The sequence below is a fragment of the Bos indicus x Bos taurus genome, chromosome 15 (assembly GCF_003369695.1).
Source record: "Bos indicus x Bos taurus breed Angus x Brahman F1 hybrid chromosome 15, Bos_hybrid_MaternalHap_v2.0, whole genome shotgun sequence".
Classification (NCBI taxonomy): Eukaryota; Metazoa; Chordata; class Mammalia; order Artiodactyla; family Bovidae; genus Bos; species Bos indicus x Bos taurus.
Window position 1 is genome coordinate 21,444,646 of NC_040090.1, and position 20,355 is coordinate 21,465,000.

The 20,355-nt window shown below is 39.6% G+C and overlaps 1 protein-coding gene across 1 annotated transcript in view; it reads right to left on the reverse strand.

Moving 5' to 3' along the window:
* Window positions 1-2,413: 2,413 nt before the first annotated feature.
* Window positions 2,414-20,355, reverse strand: part of ELP4 (elongator acetyltransferase complex subunit 4) — a 257,476-nt gene continuing 239,534 nt past the window's right edge. The window contains exon 10 of the mRNA XM_027562744.1: window positions 2,414-2,814. Coding sequence (XP_027418545.1) covers window positions 2,683-2,814 — 132 coding nt within the window. The 3' untranslated portion in view covers window positions 2,414-2,682. The remainder of the gene's footprint in view (window positions 2,815-20,355) is intronic.

The following is a 20,355-nucleotide window of genomic DNA, read 5'->3' on the forward strand; positions in this document are numbered from 1 at the left end:
AGTGTTGCTTCCTTTTGAAGTAGTTTTATTTTGTCTAGTGTTAGTATGTGCAGATCCTGGAGGTGGAGATAAAGAATAAATGGAAAAGTGGAAATTGGTGGCTACTAAAAAGAAATTCAAGAGGTCTTAGAACCCCAGTACCTGAGCAGACTCTAGCAGTCAAAATATTTACCTCATGTTAAAGAAAGGCAAATCTAGCGTAAGAAATGAATACCATAGAGGGTTTAGAAGTTTTAGAAACATTTACAAGATATGAGGACATTTCAAACACTGTTTGACATTGTTAACTTAAATATCTTTAAGACAACCTGATAATTGAAAACTAGAATCTGTTAATAGTGTACATTTCATAATATATCAAATTGTTTGTATACCTACAGTAGCATTACTGAAGACCAGTATTCTAATGTAGTAAGTTATTAGCATATGGATAACTGACAAGTTTCCAGAAAGAAAACACATGTTTAGAGTGGGTTTTTATCAGAGGAAAATGAAAATATACATCCCTCTCCAATAGCTTATTTTAACAAAGCCTGCCTAGTGAATCAGAACACCAAAGCACTTGGATCTGATTTTTGGAAAGCCCAGGTACTATCATTGTTCAGAATGCACTTTTACTGAGTTTTAAAAGTTTCTTTTTTATTTAGAACAAGGGTTCAAACATGCACATTCAATTTTTATAGTATTTATCTATTTGCAAGGCATATATTAACTAGAAATTGGCCGTTAATTTTATAGTTGTGTTAGCTAGGGTAGTAAATCAATGACCTGCTAAGTATTTCTGACAAGCAATTTTCATATTCGATGACCTCACATTTCCTTTTCGGAGTCAAATGCTATGTAATTGTTCTGTTGTGTGTTTGTATAAAATGAATCACAACATGGTAAAGAAAAGGTTAGACTTATTAAAATAATAACCCTACTAAAATATTCACTTTATTCAGATTGTTCATAATGCTTTCAAAGGACACAGCAAAGCTTTTGTGGAGAATCTGCATATTATTTATCATCTATGGACTAAATTGATTTTTTTGAAGTTGCTTTAAATTTTAAAAGCACCTTTCCTTAATATAAAAGCCCTTTAATTTTAACTGACAGATCAATTCTTAAACTTTATTTTGAAAAGAAAATGGGGAAGAATTTGTGTCTTTCGAATTAAAAGAAGTGAAAAAAATAAACCAGACATCCTAAAAAAATAGAAGAAACCTGATTTTTAGTACTAATGAGATAGCGGGTGACAAAATAGTTGTCTTTTTGATTTCGATCACAAAAAATAAACTGGTAGTGACAGGATATGATGGAGAGATTTGACATCCTGGCAAATCACTGTCATTGATTCAATTATTCTAATTCTGAATAAAAGCTGTATACAGTATGTGTTTATGCTACAGTGGGTTTTTTTTTAAGTGACTGACATTCATCATATTGGTTAGACAGTTTTAAAAACCTAGTCTTTGTTTTCTGCAATGTTGTCAAGAACAAATAAAGTATAATTTGTGGTATATTAAAAGCAAACTGCTTAAAAGTGCTAGATATAACTGCTTCAAGAAAGTCTAATATACTTGGAAATGTATTTAGAAAATTCAGTTTCTCCTAACAGATGTTAAACAGCTTTTTAAAAACTGAGACTCTTATACAGTATGTGTCTATGCTACAGGGGGTTACTTGCTTATTACTTAAATATGCAAGTTACTTTTAAACTTTTACTTTTTGTCTATTTGTCAAAAGCTTTGAGAACATGGAACTATGATTCAAAAAACTGGTGTTTCCTATGAAAACTAGTTTAATATGTTATATATTCCCAAAGACATGTTTATATGGTTATAAATGTACACATCTACCGATGTTCGTAATTAACAAAGGGTTTTACCTGATGCAATAGAAATTTGAGTTACCTTCGGTTTTATACTTTGTCTCAGACCTATGTTTTGTAAAAATCTCTCGCCAAGCCTCCATACATGTTTTCCCCCAGTATCCTTGCATTCATGTAGCTGTCAGTTTAAATTTCAATCCTGAATTATGTCTACTGACATAATTTCATAGTGTGGACTCTGTTTAAACAGAGACCATCTCTTTCTTTGTCTAAGTTTTCTATTACTCAAGTTCTTTATTAAATACTGTAGTAGACTATTTTTAATGGATTCTTCACCCCCAAATATTGTCTTATCTTCAATTTCATAACAGGATATGTAAATGCAAGTTTATTTTATTTTAGTCTTCATATAGTAGCAAAGTTTTTATCTCATAAAAACATTTTTGGTGAGAGGTGTCTTTTTCAGAAGTGAAGAGAAAAAAATGTTTTTCACAGTTTTGCATTTCATAATGTTTCATATGCTGCCTGCTGTAACGTGGACTTTGCCGTGAGCCAAGTGCCTTATATACACATACGCTTAATGACCACTGTGAGGCATCCTGAATTTCGGACATTTGCTTTTATTTAAAATAAAATTCTTCACTAGATACAGCATAAAACAAACTTTTAAAGTGAAAGTATTTCTGCTGTACTATTTCTGTATAAAAACTTGGTTAAAATAATGAAGAACGGTGGCCTCATTTTGCAATCCTAACTGTATTTTTCAAGGATTGGAGGGTCACATCGTTAAGAAAAATATTTACATAAGCTATTAGCAATCATAATTAGGGTGTCACAGAATTCTGCAGGCAATGACTAAGGAGGAGTCACTAGAAGTCCAGGTGCTTCTTGCCTCCGGCCGTCATGCCACAGCCTGGGCCCAGCAGCTTGGTGGATTCTGCCAGATCCTGTTTGCTTGAGCGGCTCACAGTGTCTGACAAGTCTGGAGGCAAATGCAGTCGCTATGGCAGAAGATTTCAGGGGACGGAAAGAAGGAAAAAAAATAATTAATTTTGCTTTTGCCAGCACACTTCAGAATACAATATTATGCTCTGTTGATCAGCATTTAGTCTTGCATAGAAAATTCCTGCTAAAACAATTCTTTAGATTAAAGCCCAATATAATGACATCCTATTCCTACTAGATTTTACAAATCGTAGTCATTACAGAAACTGGACCAGGAATCTTAGTGGCATATTTCCAGAGTCCAGACCTAAATGTATTACGATTTTTCTTACTTAGGTAGAAATGAAAACACGGTAACTGCACAAACGAAAACATAATAGAAAAATATCACATAATAACGGCAGGTTGTTTTTTGGCTATTTTTTTTTCCCTTAGAGCTCCAAGATGGTATTTTTAATTGAATGTAGTTTTTCAGCAATTATGGATTCCTGCAAATGCCTGTTTTCCTTTGTCTATTAAGTTGACCTGATGATTTTTTATTTCAAGGCTATATCTTCTTTAAGGAACTTAACCATTTTCATGGACATATGTCATATTGACATAAGGAAAAAAATGATACCACTTAAAGGGTCAATATTTTTCATATGCTCAGACAGGTCAGCAAAACATTTACTGTAGGTCTTGGTAAGTGTGTTTCTATGCATGATGTTGGCTCACGTTTTCAAAAGTATAGTGTAGCTTTGAACATCTCGCCTTCCTATCTGTCTGCAAATATAGGTTGATTTAAGGAGACCCAGTAACTAATCATAATTACAGAACAGTTATTGTAATTAGGGAGAAATACTCACATTTCATAATAAACTTTTTGGTTTTTCAAAAGGATCTCTATCAAGTTCCTTTAATTATCTTTGCTCCCAGACCATGTGATTTGTTTCATAAAAATCCAAACTCAAAGGAACATGTATGTTGTGTGAGGCAGAGTGGTTATGGGAGCCTAAAGGTAAGTAGGGCAGGATGGGGTCATCCCCTGATGACTAAGCAAAGCCTTGACGAGGTGAACTGACCTGGAGACAATCCATCTGAAACCCTTCATTTGAAAACTCCCTTGGATATGAAAAAAAAATCAAGATGAGAAAGGGAAAAAAACACTTTTTTTGGGTCAAAATATTGTGATACACTAGCATATGTCCTGGCTAGTTTCTTTCCTGATAAAAGGCTTGTTTATTGTCATGTAAACACAAGCTGTGTGCAAGGATCAAAACATTTTAAAACATTAAAAATAATTTATGAAAACATTCTTCCTTGATTTCAATTTGCTGATTCAAATATATCTAGGATGAAAGACTCTTATATAGATATATGATCAACAAAGATGTCAGGGAGATCCAGGAAAATATAATATCCATACAGTAATATAAATACAGTGTTATTCATCTGTATCCTTAGCACTCAGCCTGTCACTTATTAAGTCATTAAATGTCGATTTCTTAAATAATAAAAAAAGAATTCAAAGAAAGACATATTTGCTTCTTTGTTTTAAATAATTGTTTCATTTCTTCATACCCTAGTTTTAGAAAGGATTTCAGGTAGAAAGTGTGAAAGGCTCAGGAATCGAAAAGACACATATGACTCTAAAGTCTGAGGTCATGAATGTCTTTGCAGTGTTAAGTCTATCAATGTTCATGAGTGGAAGCAACAAGGAAAGAGATATTTAATTATATGTCTGAGCTGAAATGTTTCTTTAAGATCTTGTAGTTATTGCTAATGAACAGAGGAAAAATGACTAGGGAACATGCATGACCTAAAAGCTCTCTAAAACTTAAAGAGAAGTCACCATTAAAAAATGTGTGTGTGTGTGTGTGTGTGTATGTGTCTGTACTTCTGGTTGGGACCCCACAGAGATGAGGTCATCTGACCTCATCTAAATAGGCTGTTTAGGAAATCAACTGGAGTCAAAAATATTTAGAATCTACTCAAAGCAAGGCATTCTGAAAAGATATGTGAACAGGGTATCCTCCGAACTCCGTGTTGCCTTATATCCCAGTAACAGGCATGAGACAAGCACACGAGTAACCCTCACAGGGAGCAGTCCAAGTTACAGCCACAAAGTTGTAGAGACAAAAGCAGAAATTGTGGTGGGGGATGGGAACAGAGAAAGTTTCATGGAGATGGGCTAGGTGTTAAATAATGAATTGGATTCTGGCATGCAGAAATGGCGATTTGCTTAAGGGCAGAATCAGTACATTTTAAAGATGCATTTTGGTAGGTTCTACTGCTCTGGCAATCCAAATGGGGAAACTAGTGTACTTTATTCAGAACCAGCATAAATATAATTTATTTCAGGAGCTTACCTATTTGCTAAAAATTTCTCTTCCTTTGCTTCTCAAGGCAATGAGCGTGAGCCAGTTGGCTGAAAGCCCTTCATAGCAAAAGTAGCTAAATGTGACGTGTGACATGCTTGGAAGTCTTTCAGGTTGAATGGCTTTGAAGAAAAGTCAAATACCATTCATGTGTAACTTCTGAGCACAGAAATTTGGGGTGATGTGGTTAAATGCTCCTAACCAAATGCTACACTGTAAAAGCTAGTTGTGTACCCGTGTCCTCTGAAAAAAGCCCAAGGATGGTTCTGGGAAACGTGGGAATCTGTGCGATTTTGCCGGCTTTTGTTGACTATTACTTGAACGAGCTTACTAGGCAGCCTAAATTCTCAAGCAGTGGGTTTTGTTTCCTCCCTTTCTAAGCCTCCCCCTGTGCACCATGTCAGTGCGATGTGAAGCAGCGAGGAAGAAGAAGAGGTGGGTTCCAGGCTTGCCAGGTGTGTCAGGCACTTTCCCTTTGAGGCTTCCAAAGCATTTGCACACTTGACATGTAAACGTTCAGATGCTGCTGTACCCTGGATCTGTCTTCTAAAGAACACGCTGTAAGACACTCTACACGGCACAGGGATCTCCTTTAGACTAAAGCTGCAAGGCTGTAGGGGGATATAGACTTCTAGACCTTGAAGTTTCACTGAGTAATGGAAAAAAATCAGGCCTATACAAATAATCTAGTACAGATTTAATCTTATAAACCAAATCAAGGTATTTCTCTTTCTCATTTTGTACCTGGGGTTCTGAGGCCAGGGACAAAAACATACCGTCGATCTTGAGCTAAAATTCTATCACCTGATTTTCTTTTCCCAGATTCTGGGAGGAAGGCATTGTGCTGCTGAGGCACGGGATGCTTATCTGGCTGGCTGCCTCTTTTTTCCATGAATGCCTGGTCTAGAATGATGATTCTGTGTAGGCAAACGGACCTGGGGAAGGTGTGACAGCTCCCAAGGTTCTGTAGAGGCCTGGGGTGCTTTATAGCAATTCATCCCATTGGTTTGTTGTTGTTCAGTCGCTCAGTCGTGTCTGACTCTTTGCAACCCCGTGGACTGCAGCACGGCAGGCTTTCCTGTCCTTCACTGTCTCCTGGAGCTTGCTCAAACTCATGTCCATTAAGTCGATGATGCCATCCAAATATCTCATCCTCTGTCGCCCCTGTCTCCTCCTGCCCTCAATCTTTCCCAGCATCAGGGACTTTTCCAATGAGTCAGCTCTTCAAATCAGGTGGCCAGAGTATTGGAGCTTCAGCTTCAGCATCAGTCCTTCCAATGAATATTCAGGGTTGACTTCCTTTAGGATTGACTGGTTTGATCTCCTTGCTGTCCAAGGGATTCTCAACAGTCTTCTCCAATACCACAGTTGGAAAGCATTAATTCTTTGGTGCTCAGTGCTACAAGGTGGGAAACGGCGAGCCTGACAAAATGCTCTGGCAGATTAGGGGAATTCCTGCCAAAAGGCACCCTTAGGCCCATAGGAAGCCCTGGGTCCTAACAAAGAAACAGTGGCAGAAATGCTTTGCTCTGTGGCTTCAAGGGGGACCAAGCTGAACTGGACTGGAATTCTTCCCTCTCTGCCAACCTCTCTGTCCCTCTGTTGGGCTGAGCCACTGACTATATTTTGTTCCTTCCTGAATCAGCAACTCTACTGATCACATATAGGATTGAGCTTCCTGGCTCCACAGTTCTTTTCCTAATTCCTTTTCTCCCAGCCTGCCAGACCTGTGCTTAGCACTTACAGTTCCCAGACAGACGGGGCAAGATAATGAATCTAGATTACCACTTGGATTTGAGACAAATTGCAGGTAAATACCCATTAAAATAAGCTTAATCAACTTATATTTTTCATATTTTTCCAAGACCGAACCACTGGGCACCATATGTTTTCTGAAAACAACTCATGTAGTAAGTACATTTTAATCTTTAGCAAATGAATAGATTTGTTTGTATCCTTTAAAATTTCTGACATTTCCTGAAAAGTCACACTTTCCATTACTCACAATCACAGAAATAGGGGTTAATATTTCAAAATACTTCCTAATAGATTTTTTCTTTTTTCTTTAAAACATAATCAATTTAAATGAAAACTTATGAACACCTTTGAACATATAGGTTCTACATTGGTTTTTTCACAGGGGCAGCCGGTGACAGTTTGATACTCTACTCCCTATCAGTATGACATCAGATAAGTCACATCTGAGTCACTTCACTCAGATAAGAGTGCCGCAGAATTGATGCTTTTGAACTGTGGTGCTGGAGAAGACTCTTGAGAGTCCCTTAGACTGCAAGGAGATCAAACCAGCCAATCATAAAGGAAATCAGTCCTGAATATTCATTGGAAGGACTAATGCTGAAGCTGAAGCTCCAATACTTTGGCCACCTGATGTGAAGAAGTGACTAACTGGAAAAGACCCTGATGCAATTTGGGGGAAAGATTGAGGGCAGGAGGAGAAGGGGGTGACAGAGGATGAGATGGTTGGATGGAATCACTGACTCAATAGACATGAGCTTGAGCAAACTCTAGGAGATAGTGAAGGACAGGGAAGCGTGGTATGCTGCAGTCTATGGGGTCGCAAAGAGTAGGACATGACTGAACGACTGAACTGAAGTCACTTCACTTGTCTAGCTTTAGTATCCTTATCTGTCACAAGTGAATGATTCTCCCCTCATAAGACTGTTACCAGGATCAGATGAGATATGAAGTGTTTTATAAATTATTACGTACTGTGCTAATTTATTTATACCTTTTCTTGTTCCAAAAAAGCCATTTGAGGTGACTTATAAAAATACATATGGGACAAGAGAACCCCATGAAACAGTATGAAAAAAGATAAAAATAAGTGAGCTTATTAGGGCATGGAAATGAATCTACCAGTTTAATGAAAAACATATTTATAAGCAACAGCAACAGAACACTGCACTTGGCCAGCAGGTATGGTCACTAAGTCTGAGCATTTATTATACAATGCCCTTTACTGTGGTGCTGTCAAGAAATATAAAAGGAAACTCCGGTAATAGTCTTTGCTTCTGGTAAGATTTAAAAAGTCTAAACAGGACTTCCCTGGTGGTTCACTGGTTAAGAATCTACCTGCTAATGCAGGGGACACAGGCTCAATCTCTGGTCCGAGAAGGTCCCACATGCCATGGGCAATTAAGCCCACGCACCATGACTACTGAATCCAGTGCCTCCTGGAGCCTGTGCTCCGCAGCAAGAGGAGCCGCTGCAGTGAGAACCTGCGCATCACGACTGGAGAGCAGCCCCCGCTCACCACAACTAGAGAAGGCCCGCACGTAGCAACGAAGACCCAGCTCAGCCACAAACAAACAAAAGTTTAAAAAGTCCAGACAATTTCCCTCACACCCAGTAACACAATAGTGAAGATGGGGCCTGGCTTCCTTCCAAATGCAGGACTTGGTACTAAAGGAGGCAATTTGGGGTCCATTTATCACTATTATAAAGGGAGACTTCCACTTAAAAAAATCATTTTAATTTACTTATTTGTCTGCACTGGGTCTTAGTTGTGACATGCGGGATCCAGTACCCTGGTCAAGGATCAAATGCAGGCCCCCTGCGTGGGGAGTGTGGACTTCTCCCACTGGAGCACCAGGGAAGTGCCGTCACCGTGATTTCTTCACAAGATTTCAGAGTGTTGTTTCAACTGGCAAAAAATTAATCTTATATGCTATTACATAATTATTATATTTCATATTCTTATTTATATTATTTCATGATCATTACATTATTACAATACAATGTTATATTGTAATGACTCTACATCTGGTTAAAATTTTAAAATGTGGAAGATATATCTGCCTAATTTTGGAGAATTCTGTGTTACTCTTATACATGAATGGGGCAGTGGAAATCATGCCAGATCACATTTTTGCTTGTTTTGGATAAGTGTACATTTTATAGTGGCTGAATATGTCTGGAAAAAATTCTGCCAAAACATGGTCAAGGTTTTAGGTGTCACTTCTGTTTAAGATCCAATTCATTCTCAGGGTTGCAGATTAAAACTGTTCTATTGAATCTCATAACCATACTATATCCTGAATTGAAAAAAATTCAGTTGGTTCTTCCTGATTGATCTGCAAATTAGACAAAATTTCCGAGTTGGAGCAGTGCACACTGGCTGCCCATTGAAAAATGCTCAGGTGTGCGATTATTTTGACCGTCAATTATAACTGACAGTATTGTCTTGCCTCCAAGCTCACCTCTCTGAAAGCAAATTGTGAAGAACTCACTTGTCTAAACAGAAGTGTGATTTGTGAAAAGGCATGTGTCGGTGGCAGAGATTGTTAGCTTACTCCCAATATCTATTCTCTTCCTTTGCAGAGTGAAAAAAATCCCTGAGTGGGCCACATGGCCTCCCAGAATAAAGGCCACACTTCCCAGCTTCCCTGGCCAATAGATGAGGCTGAGTGCTTAGGCTCTGGTGACTTCATCTTGAGCAGAATTGCCATGGTTAAGTTCCAGGTCAGATCCTTAGAGAGGGGGAAGTGCCATTCACTTCCCTTTCCCTTGGCATCACTATTCAACCCCAGCAAGAGGGTCCCCCCTTCAATGGGCACTGATGCTCCTCCCCCTGTGAGGTGAGGAGTAAACCATGGTGAAGAGGTTTTGCCCATCTAGAGCATGTACCCTTCTTTGGAGGACACACTCTGGGTACTCAGGGCTTCAGAACTCCCTGTGCAAATGGCCACAAAACCTGCACAGGTCTCTTCCCCAGGTCTGTTTCTTGTGGGTGAAATTTCTTATCTGTGTGCACACCCTGGGGCCCCAGGAGGAACCTAGGGATGGCTGTGTGTGGGGAGTGTGGACAGAGTTTGAATGTGCAGGCCGGGTGTCCCCAAGCACATCACATTGCCTGCTCTGTGTGGGAAGGAGGCAGCGGTGGGGAGAGAAAGGAGGTAAGCTGTAGGCCAATTCCTCCTATGTCTCCATCTTCTGGAGTGGAACCCTGATCCTAAATTTAAACTTGGCTTCCCAGGAAGGTGTACTTGTGAAGAAAGGAAGATAAAATATATTTAATGATTTGTTGGCTTGACAACTTTTAAATATTGAGACATGTAATTATGTGGTCCTTTATCTGCATTCTTGCTCTAAGCTCCACAATGTTGGGGACAAGCTAAGCTTCCCTTCTTCCCACTCACTGAAATGTGGCCTTGAGGGCAGGCACTGAAGCAGCCATCCTGGACCATCAAATGGAAGCTATGGGCTGAGGAGGGCGGAGCAAAACCACAGAAATAGCTTAGGGTCTCCACCAAAAGAGCCTTGGGTCACCAAATTGGGCTTTTATACAATATGTGTTCTATATTATTTAAGCCACTGCTTTTTTGAATTTCTTTAATAACAGCCTAACCTATATCCTGTTTGTAGAGAATTTGGTATCTGAAAAATGGATTGAGTTCTAGCCTCAAAAATCTAGGTTGGTTTAGTGGTTAGAAGGTGGGCAGTGAGGTCAGTATCACAGGTTGGAAAGCTGATGACTCTCATTAGGCTTGTGACAACTTGGAAGGCAAACCTCATATCTCCTAGTCAGTGGCTCTAGTTGAAATGTTGGAGAAATTCAGAATATTGGCGTATTAGTGGCTTCTTGCCACTTTTGGCAAAGTTATTTACGAAAGAGAAATGAACTTAGGCTGGAGCCATAGAATGTGCTACAACAGTTCTATTAAAGGAGGTACCTGCCTGAAGCTCACAGCCTAAACGAACCAAAAGCTTGTAATTTGGGGCATCAGAGGCTTGAGAAAGCCCAGCTACTTCTGCAATTGCACACCAGAGCAGGCAACCTTCACAGATGTCTGTGCCTCTGAGCCATGGTGAAATGCCTCATTAAGAGGCTGGCCAGAAAATGGGAGCCAGAGACAACAGTCAGATTAAGGGTGCTGCCTTCTTTCTCAAGTCGATTATTTCAGATTGCTTCAAGCTAGTTACAAGTAAGATGAAAGGGAGGGGTATAGGCAGAACAGAGAGGCCAGAAAGTAAGACTCAGGTCTTACAAGATGAGAGTTGTGGTGGACAGCGCCCATTTCACCTGCCCTGTGGTGTGTCCGCCCGCAGGTAAGAGGCTGGAAAGGTGTGAATTAGGCTTACCCACAGCTGCAGTAGATTCAGAAGGTGGAAAAGAAGCAGGTACTTATCTTCCTGCTACTTATACTGAGGCATTTGGCAAACGTTGCACGGACAGTGGTGTTTTTTTTTTTTTTGCATTCTAGTGACCAGTCGACAGCTTCACAGGCATCACAGGAGCAGAGTCAGTTATGGGAAGGGAAGCTCACTCAATTTCAGTGTCCAGTGACATGCTTCCTGGGGGCCAAGAGGCACTGGCAGCAGTAGCCGTGGGAAGATTCTAGCTGCAGGACTGCAGCCACGGAACTGTGAGGCTACTTTCAGGAAGTAGCTATAGTTGCTGCCTCCCAATTCCTCACCTTAACTGTCTTTGGTAGAGGCAGCAGCCTCCCTGGAGGCCAGTTTGGTGGCATTATCCCTCAGCCCTTCCAGTTATTTCACTGCCTCCCAATTTTCTGGTATCAACTTTCCAACTGCATAAAATAATTAGATGGGACCTCTTTCCTGCAGTTGAATGCTAGAACTATCAATATGTCTGGACAACTTTTTGGCTCTGATTACTTGCATGTGGAAGTGAAGAGAAGCAAATCAACTGGCAACCTCATAAAATTTGGAGGGGGTTGTTTTGTCAAAGAAACGACAAGCCTGGTCAAGAGTCCATGATTTTTCAACGCCTACAGAATCTTACGTCCAGGAATCTGATCTATATATAGTGAAAGTTTCTCATGATGTATTCTGCATATAAGTTAAATAAGCAGGGTGACAATATACAGCCTTGAACGTACTCCTTTTCCTACTTGGAACCAGTCTGTTGTTCCATGTCCAGTTCTAACTGTTGCTTCCTGACCTGCATACAGGTTTCTCAAGAGGCAGGTCAGGTGGTCTGGTATTCCCATCTCTTTCAGAATTTTCCACAGTTTATTGTGATCCACATAGTCAAAGGCTTTGGCATAGTCAATAAAGCAGAAATAGATGTTTTTCTGGAACTCTCTTGCCTTTTTGATGATCCAGTGGATGTTGGCAATTTGATCTCTGGTTCCTCTGCCTTTTCTAAAATCAGCTTGAACATCTGGAAGTTCATGGTTGACGTATTGCTGAAGCCTGGCTTGGAGAATTTTGAGCTTTACTAGCATGTGAGATGAGTGCAATCGTGCGGTAGTTTGAGCATTCTTTGGCATTGCCTTTCTTTGGGACTGGAATGAAAACTGACCTTTTCCAGTCCTGTGGCCACTGCTGAGTTTTCCAAATTTGCTGGCATATTGAGTGCAGCACTTTCACAGCATCATCTTTCAGGATTTGAAATAGCTCAACTGGAATTCCATCACTTCCACTAGCTTTGTTCATAGTGATGCTTTCTAAGGCCCACTTGACTTCACATTCCAGGACGTCTGGCTCTAGGTGAGTGATCACACCATTGTGATTATCTTGGTCGTGAAGCTCTTTTTTGTACAGTTCTTCTGTGTATTCTTGCCACCTCTTCTTAATATCTTCTGCTTCTGTTAGGTCCATACCATTTCTGTCCTTTATCCTTTATCCTTGGGCTGGAAGAAGCACAAGCTGGAATCAAGATTGCTGGGAGAATCAATAACCTCAGATATGCAGATGACACCATCCTTATGGCAGAAAGTAAAGAGGAACTAAAAAGCCTCTTGATGAAAGTGAAAGAGGAGAGTGAAAAAATTGGCTTAAAGATCAACACTGAGAAAACTAAGATCATGGCATCTGGTCCTATCACTTCATGGGAAATAGATGGGGAAACAGTGTCAGACTTTATTTTTTCGGGCTCCAAAATCACTGCAGATGGTGATTGCAGCCATGAAATTAAAAGATGCTTACTCCTTGGAAGAAAAGTTATGACCAACCTAGATAGCATATTCAAAAGCAGAGACATTACTTCGCCAACAAAGGTCTGTCTAGTCAAGGCTATGGTTTTTCCAGTGGTCATATATGGATGTGAGAGTTGGACTGTGAAGAAAGCTGAGCACCGAAGAATTGATGATTTTGAACTGTGGTGTTGGAGAAGACTCTTGAGAGTCCCTTGGACTGCAAGGTGATCCAACCAGTCCATCCTAAAGGAGACCAGTCCTGGCTGTTCATTGGAAGGACTGATGCTGAGGCTTAAACTCCAATACTTTGGCCACCTCATGAGAAGAGTTGACTTGTTGGAAAAGACCCTGATGCTGGGAGGGGTTGGGGGCAGGAGGAGAAGGGGACGACAGGGGATGAGATGGCTGGATGGCATCACCAACTCGATGCACATGAGTTTGGGTGAACTCCGGGAGTTGGCGATGGACAAGGAGGCCTGGTGTGCTGCGATTCATGGGGTCACTAAGAGTCGGACACGACTGAGCTACTGAACTGAACTGAACTGATAGTGAAAGTTGCTCAGTCATGTCCAACTCTTTGTGACCCCATGGACTATACAGTCCGTAGAATTCTCCAGGCCAGAATACTGGAGTGGGTAGCTGTTCCCTTCTCCAGGAGATCTTTCCAACCCCGGGATTGAACTCAGGTTTCCTGCATTGCAGGCGGATTCTTTACCAGCTAAGACACAATGGAAGTCCAAGAATATTGGAGTGGGTAGCCTATACCTTCTCCTTGGATCTTCCTGACCTAGGAATTGAACCCGGGTCTCCTGCATTGCAGGTGGATTCTTTACCAGCTGAGCTACCAAGGAACACACGGATCTACCTATAAGTGGGATGGAAAAACTGCAGCCTTTAGGGACTTGCCTGGTGGTCCAGTGGCTAAGGCTCTGCATTCCCAATGCAGAAGGGAACTAGATCCGCATGCCACAACTAAGAGTTTGCACGCCACAATTAAAAGACCCCTCATGCCACCAACTAAAGGAACTGGCATGCCATAATGAAGATGGAAGATTCCCGCATGCCGCAACTAAGACCTGGCACAGCTATGAATAAATAAATGAATGAATACAAACAAACAAGATTGGTGCAGCCCCCAAAGGGCACACGCTCTCACAGCAACTTCATGTAGCTGTCACTGGTAATAGACAAGGAGTAACTTCCTAAAGGGACACAGAGGATAGTGGACAAAGCAGTTCCTTCCAGAGAGCAGATGGAGGGCTGCAAACCCAGCTACATTCCTCTGCTGCCAGGGCAGAGAACTTTTGCAGTTCCTCACCAGCAGGATTCCCCACTCATTCCTGAAGAGCAGGTAACTTGTGCGAAGAGGCTGTGCCGGACATTGGGGTTCCGAAGGGTTGGAGACTATGAGATTGACCTCCAGTGCCCACTCTCCCTTTCTACTTGAGTAGAAGAACCCATGAATATACAGCCATCCTGAAAAAGGCTTCACTTCCAAGCTTCCCTTTCAGCTAGTTGTGGAGCACGTGACCAAGTCCACAAACAGCAGAAGGGATGTTTCAGCTTCAGGATATTCAAATGGGATTTGAACTCAGGTGTTCTGGCTTCAAAGTCCACATTCGCACCCAGTTCTCTGTGCGCCAGACCTTCTCTAAGCACTAAGGGTAAAATAGGGAACAAGACAGGCAAAATCTCTACGTCCAAAAAACAACTTCAGAAAGGGACAACACAGAGATACTTACTGACTCAAGGAGAGACAGCTAACCCAGAAAAGACAACAAATGGAGAAGCTCACTCAGAGAGTGAGCGGTATCTTAAGGAAATGAAATATGGTGATACGATACTGCCTGGGGATACTGTTTGGGCTGGCCAAAACGTTTGTTTAGGTTTTCCATAACATTTTAACAGGAAAACCTGAATGAACAATTTGGCCTACCCACTACTTTAATTGGTGAAAATCTTTCTGGAGGGTGCATTTGAGTTAAGATCTAAATTTGCAGAAAGGACCATCATAAGACATGGAAAAAGAAACTTTCAGGCAAAGGGAACATTTTTAACAACAGAGAACAGTTGTGGCACACGTGTGTATTCTATTAAAGACAGAATTTTCCAAAAAGGCGGTGTATACAGGCTGTTCTAGAGCCTTTTTTCTGATTCAGGAAAGACGTTCTAGCCACTGGGTGACGCACAGGATCCTCCGGCTCCCACCGTCCTCCCTCGGGGAGCGGTGGGGCCCAGCCTCATGAGAGCCCAGCGGGAGGATTCCAGGTGGAGGGGTTGGGCCCCGTGTGAGGTGTTCGCAGTGGTGCTGTGTGTGGGGATGGTTTGCTGCACTTAATCCTCTTAAAACGTGAGTCACAATCTTGTGGGCCACACAGTGCTAAGAATACCACCATGTTTCAGTCTCAATGTTCTTGAATTGTCAGACATTGAAAATATGGGAAGGCATGTTACTTTCCTCCTGCATGTCATATAACGACAGAGAACAAACTAGATTACTTCTGAAGAACTTTCCTTAAAATGGTTTTATTTTCTACACAAACTAAAGGCAGTATCTTTTTCTTATCTTTGGGTCTCTTCTTGGTTTTTTTTTTTTGTACATTTTATTCTCATTAATGTTCTAATATGAGCAGGACTGAAGAAAAGAAAAAAAAAATATCATTTAGGTAATAGCTGGATAAAGGTGACTTGAATTGTTACCTAAACTTGGATGGTATAAACAGTGAAAGACACTGCTCCCCCCACCCCGCCAGCTCATGAGCCTCTTCTCTGGGATGGACTAAGGAGAAAGGAAAGGGGTGCCTAAGTTCCCCATGGTCACTGTGATCCTCTGGTTGTGCATCACAGCTTGAACGAGACTCCTCATATTTCCCCAAACAGACTCTCTCCTATTCATTCTTCTTGAATTGTAGCGGGGCTTCTCACTCTGGCAACCTTTTGACTGGTCTCCAGCTCTGCTTAACCCAAGGCTTGTATGGGCTCTGGAGCACACAATGCCGGCAGGAGCATATAAGCTCCAGAGTGTGCAGAATTTGAATTAAGTTTCAGCAGGGCCAAGCTGAGAGCCTCTTGAGATCTAGGGCCTACTGCTGGCAGTAAGTGGAAGAAGCCTGAGATCTTTCTGTGGACAGACGGTCGTTTTGACAGGCTCTTCAGGCCTGCTTTGCCCTGGAGGTCCCTTTTCTACCCGAGACAAGTGAGGAAACATTTTAGCAGCAATATATTGGTAATACCCCACAGATGGCTTAAGAATGGTAAGATATTTTAGGAACATATAGAGTTTTTAGATATGAATGTTGAGGTTGAAAAAAAAAACACCTTCATTTAGAAATAAATTCAAACTACTAACTGTAGGAGAATTCCTTTTTATCTCCCTTTTTCTTTTTAAAACACATGGAAACTAGTCTGCAGGTGGCGAAAGGTAACAATCTGTTTTTGTCTACTAGAACTAACGTTTGAATTCTGTAATCTGTAATCTGAATGAAGCCTTCTACTCAGTAAACGGTTGGCAGATAAACATGTGTGTAAGCTCAAGGTTGATCCCTAAAACCAAGAGATTTTTAAGACTACTACACTATTTCACTTAGGGACTGGCAGAGGTCTGACTGGTGCATAGCTAATGGAAGAGATGAGTTCTAACACATGAAAAAGCAGGAATCAGAGAATTTTGAGTTCAGATAACAGCTTAAGTTATCACACTAATTTCAGTCCACTAAATAACTCCACATTGGTAGCTTTGGATGAACACTCCCTCAACCATATAGTTTTGGAGGTAAGCATAGCATATGTATGAATATATGTGGATTTCCTTCTGGCCATCCATGAATGAATGCTGGGAGCATAATGGCCAACGTGCCTGCTTGTATAATGTCCTCCAGCGAATGCAGAAAGAACATTGCTCCACAAAGCCCTGAGATGGGGTATCAAGGGCTCGGGAGAAATGGCAACGGACAACATCTCAACAGCATTAAATCTCCCAACTGCTCTTTAGTTACTTTGAGACCCCCACGTTTAAGGGTCTGTGAGTTTCTGGGTATGAAGAAAGAATTTTTAATGGGGCCAAATGTAGGTGTTTACAAGGGGGAATTGTTGTTTTTTATTAGGAACTGCCTTATGTTCAATAGTTGTATTTACTTTGTCAAGCTAGCCAGAATTAGAAATCCCCATTGCTAGGCAGCCTGGAGCGTCTGCGAAGTATTTCTGGGCATTCAGAACTGAGGCATGTGCTGCCCAAAGGCAGGTTTCATTACAGTCTGTTATTTAGTCCTTGTTCATCCCTCCCTACCCCCACATCCCCGGATAGCAGTACTTATACAACAGGAAATCTTGGTTACTTTACGCTGAAACATATTTACATGACTGAAATACGACAATTAACACATTTGTAAAGCTTGAGGGATAGGTACACGTTAATGGTTTTTTGAAGTAGGCTGATTTCCTGGAGCTTCTAATCTTATTTTATTTTGTTCTGCACGCATGAACAAGTTCTCCTTTACTATAGGTATCTGACAAAACCTACCTGGTTGGAATGTGAATGAAAAGAAAATAATACAAAAATTAACTTTATGGTTTATCTTTGCCAAACTGTTCTTAACTGCTTTTACCAGTTCCATGTATAGTGAGGGCTATTTTTGACAAGTTGTGTTAGCTTTTATACAAAAGCAGTTAGGTAGTACGGTTTTGATTGGCAAAATGAAATGTGGCTTTCTCTATACTGACAGTATAAAAATTTTTCATAACAAATGAGAAGTATCAATTGTAGTGGTATAGTGATTTTCTGCACTCCTCATGGTCAAAGGTACGCCCTCCTAGGTGGTGTATATTTCACTTGCTCCAAACTTAAATTAAAAGCCAGGTGATATGTAGTATTATTTCAAAAGTGCTATTGTGTGCGTGTGTGCATGTGTATTTGAGTGTGCATGTTTATACATATAAATATATATAACATGGCAATATTATGACTATTTTAATAAAAGTACCTAGATTAATTGTTGAAATCTTGGTAAAATTTAGAAAAAAATCCTTTTGTATCAGAGCCCTCAGTAATGAAATGAAAACTTCCATTTTCCTTTTGATTTCTGAAAGCATGTTAACCCTGGAAACCTCTACCCCAATTCTCACTTAAAAGTTGGTGGCAAATTTGCAAATTACACTGGTTTCAAATAGTCACCCAGTACATCTATCTCTCCCCTTCACAGACCTCCTTCCTCACCAGTTTCAAAGGGAGCTCAGTGAGCAGGCTGGGCAAAGCAAGAACCCTCTCTCTACATGCCTTAGGGCAGTGATAGGGCAGCACCAGACGGAGCGCTCTAGCTAAGGGATACAGATTAGAGATGAGGACCTAACTCCAAAGAGTAATAACTCTCTGCTGAAGTGACTTCACAGATAAGAAGTAAGTAAAGAATCAATTTAGTCTTAGATAGAAAACCTTTCCATGAATAACGAGGGGAAAAAGTTAAAGGACATGAAGCAAATAAAGCAAGAAAAAATACAGATGATCAGAAAAGAGCAAAATATTTGTGAGTATATAGATAAATGATTATGCCTACTTCTAGGGATTTTTTTGGTGTTTGTTTGTTTGGTTTAATCAAAATGCATGTTTTAATGGAAATGTTAACAAGAGCTAAGTTTAATTTTCATGGAGATTGTTTTCTGTTCTTTAAAAACTCATTTGCTTTTATACGTGGAGGATTTTTCCCCCACCACTTAACTTTACCATTGAAGTTAAATCTTTTTACAAGGAGGTCTGAAAGATCATTGAAATGTAGAAGAACCAACAACCTGATATATCAAACTGGCTAAATCCTGCCTCAAGTTTTCACTGTAGCAGGAAGAAGTCACTCTGGTTCAAGTAGAAACTCTGAAGTTTGAGGTCATTTCAGCCAGGGTCTGCAGGTATACTTTAGGAACATTCTTTTGGTATATGTAAAATTATGCTCCAAAATGAAATAATGGAGCAAAGTGATTTTATAACTGTAATGCAGGGCTAATTCTCTAAGTTTTAAAGATCTGAATGAAATGAAATAGACATATTTGTACATTTCTGTTTGATTCCCTTAATAGAAGTGCACAAAAATTTCTCAAGGTACTGAAAGTAAACGAAAGCATGATATGTGGGAAAAGATCATCAAATGGTTCCTAAAGTTCAATACTGACAAGTTTCACAGTTTAACAAATGATGATGAAAAAATGTTTTTCCTTTAAAAATTTATCAAGGAGTGGTATTTTTTCTTCTGTCTTTCATTCTAACTTATGCCCTAAAGGGATATTATTTGCTCTAAATCAGTTTAAGTTAACACATCAAATCATTACCCAATTAAATATCTGTAAATTATAAAACATATTATAAGCATATGAAAAAATTACAAGCATCTTCAAGTTACCATTATAAATTTATTTTTAAGTAACACTAATATTTATGTGTTTATATCCTAAATCTATTAACTGACTTGTATATTTTAACAGTCTATCTTAAATGTCTTACAATTTCTTTCAACATTAACTAGAATTTGTAATTAAATATTAATACCTCACACAAAGAATAATTGATTATATTTAAAAATAGTGAGGCAAAAACTATCTGAAAAGCTATGGAAAAAATAAAATTCGGAACATATTTCTTACTTCTAGTCAAAAAAAATTCTCAAACTTATGTCAGTTAAAGGGATTTAGTAATACTCACACTCTATTCTAAAACTCTGAAACTATATATATATACATCTTATATTAATGAAGGAACTACATGAAAAATAAGGCCACAAGTATATCTATAACTTGAACTGCAATAAGGATGAGTTTTAGTTACTATTAATATATCAGAAAAATGTTTATTTTTCCCATACTTCCATGGTGATTTTTAAAAAATTCAGATGGATGATAAAATCTCTCTCTGGGTTGGTGTATTACAGAAAACACAATGCAATTTTAGGAAAATTATTCACATGAATAAGACTTGGGTTTAATTTATATTTTAAGTCTATTCTGTTAACCTACACATTGCTGATTCTTTAACCATTTTTTTTCTAAATTAAGAACTTTTAAAAATAGATGAAGCACCACACTGGAGATGAACAATCACAGTTTATAAAACTATATGCTCTGTATGTGGTTTTCAAATTTAATACCAATGCTTTGATGGGAACAAAAAATATAACAGCTTTTTAAAAAATTGAAATAAATCTCTTAAGATATTGTATGGGATGTGGAGTAAACTCTTTCAGGTTTTAATGACAGTAGCCAACAATAAAAAACATCTAGATGCTATTTCTTCACAAATGTGCTTATTTAAATAAATCATGCTAAGGAGAGTTTTTAAACAGCACTAATTTGTCAG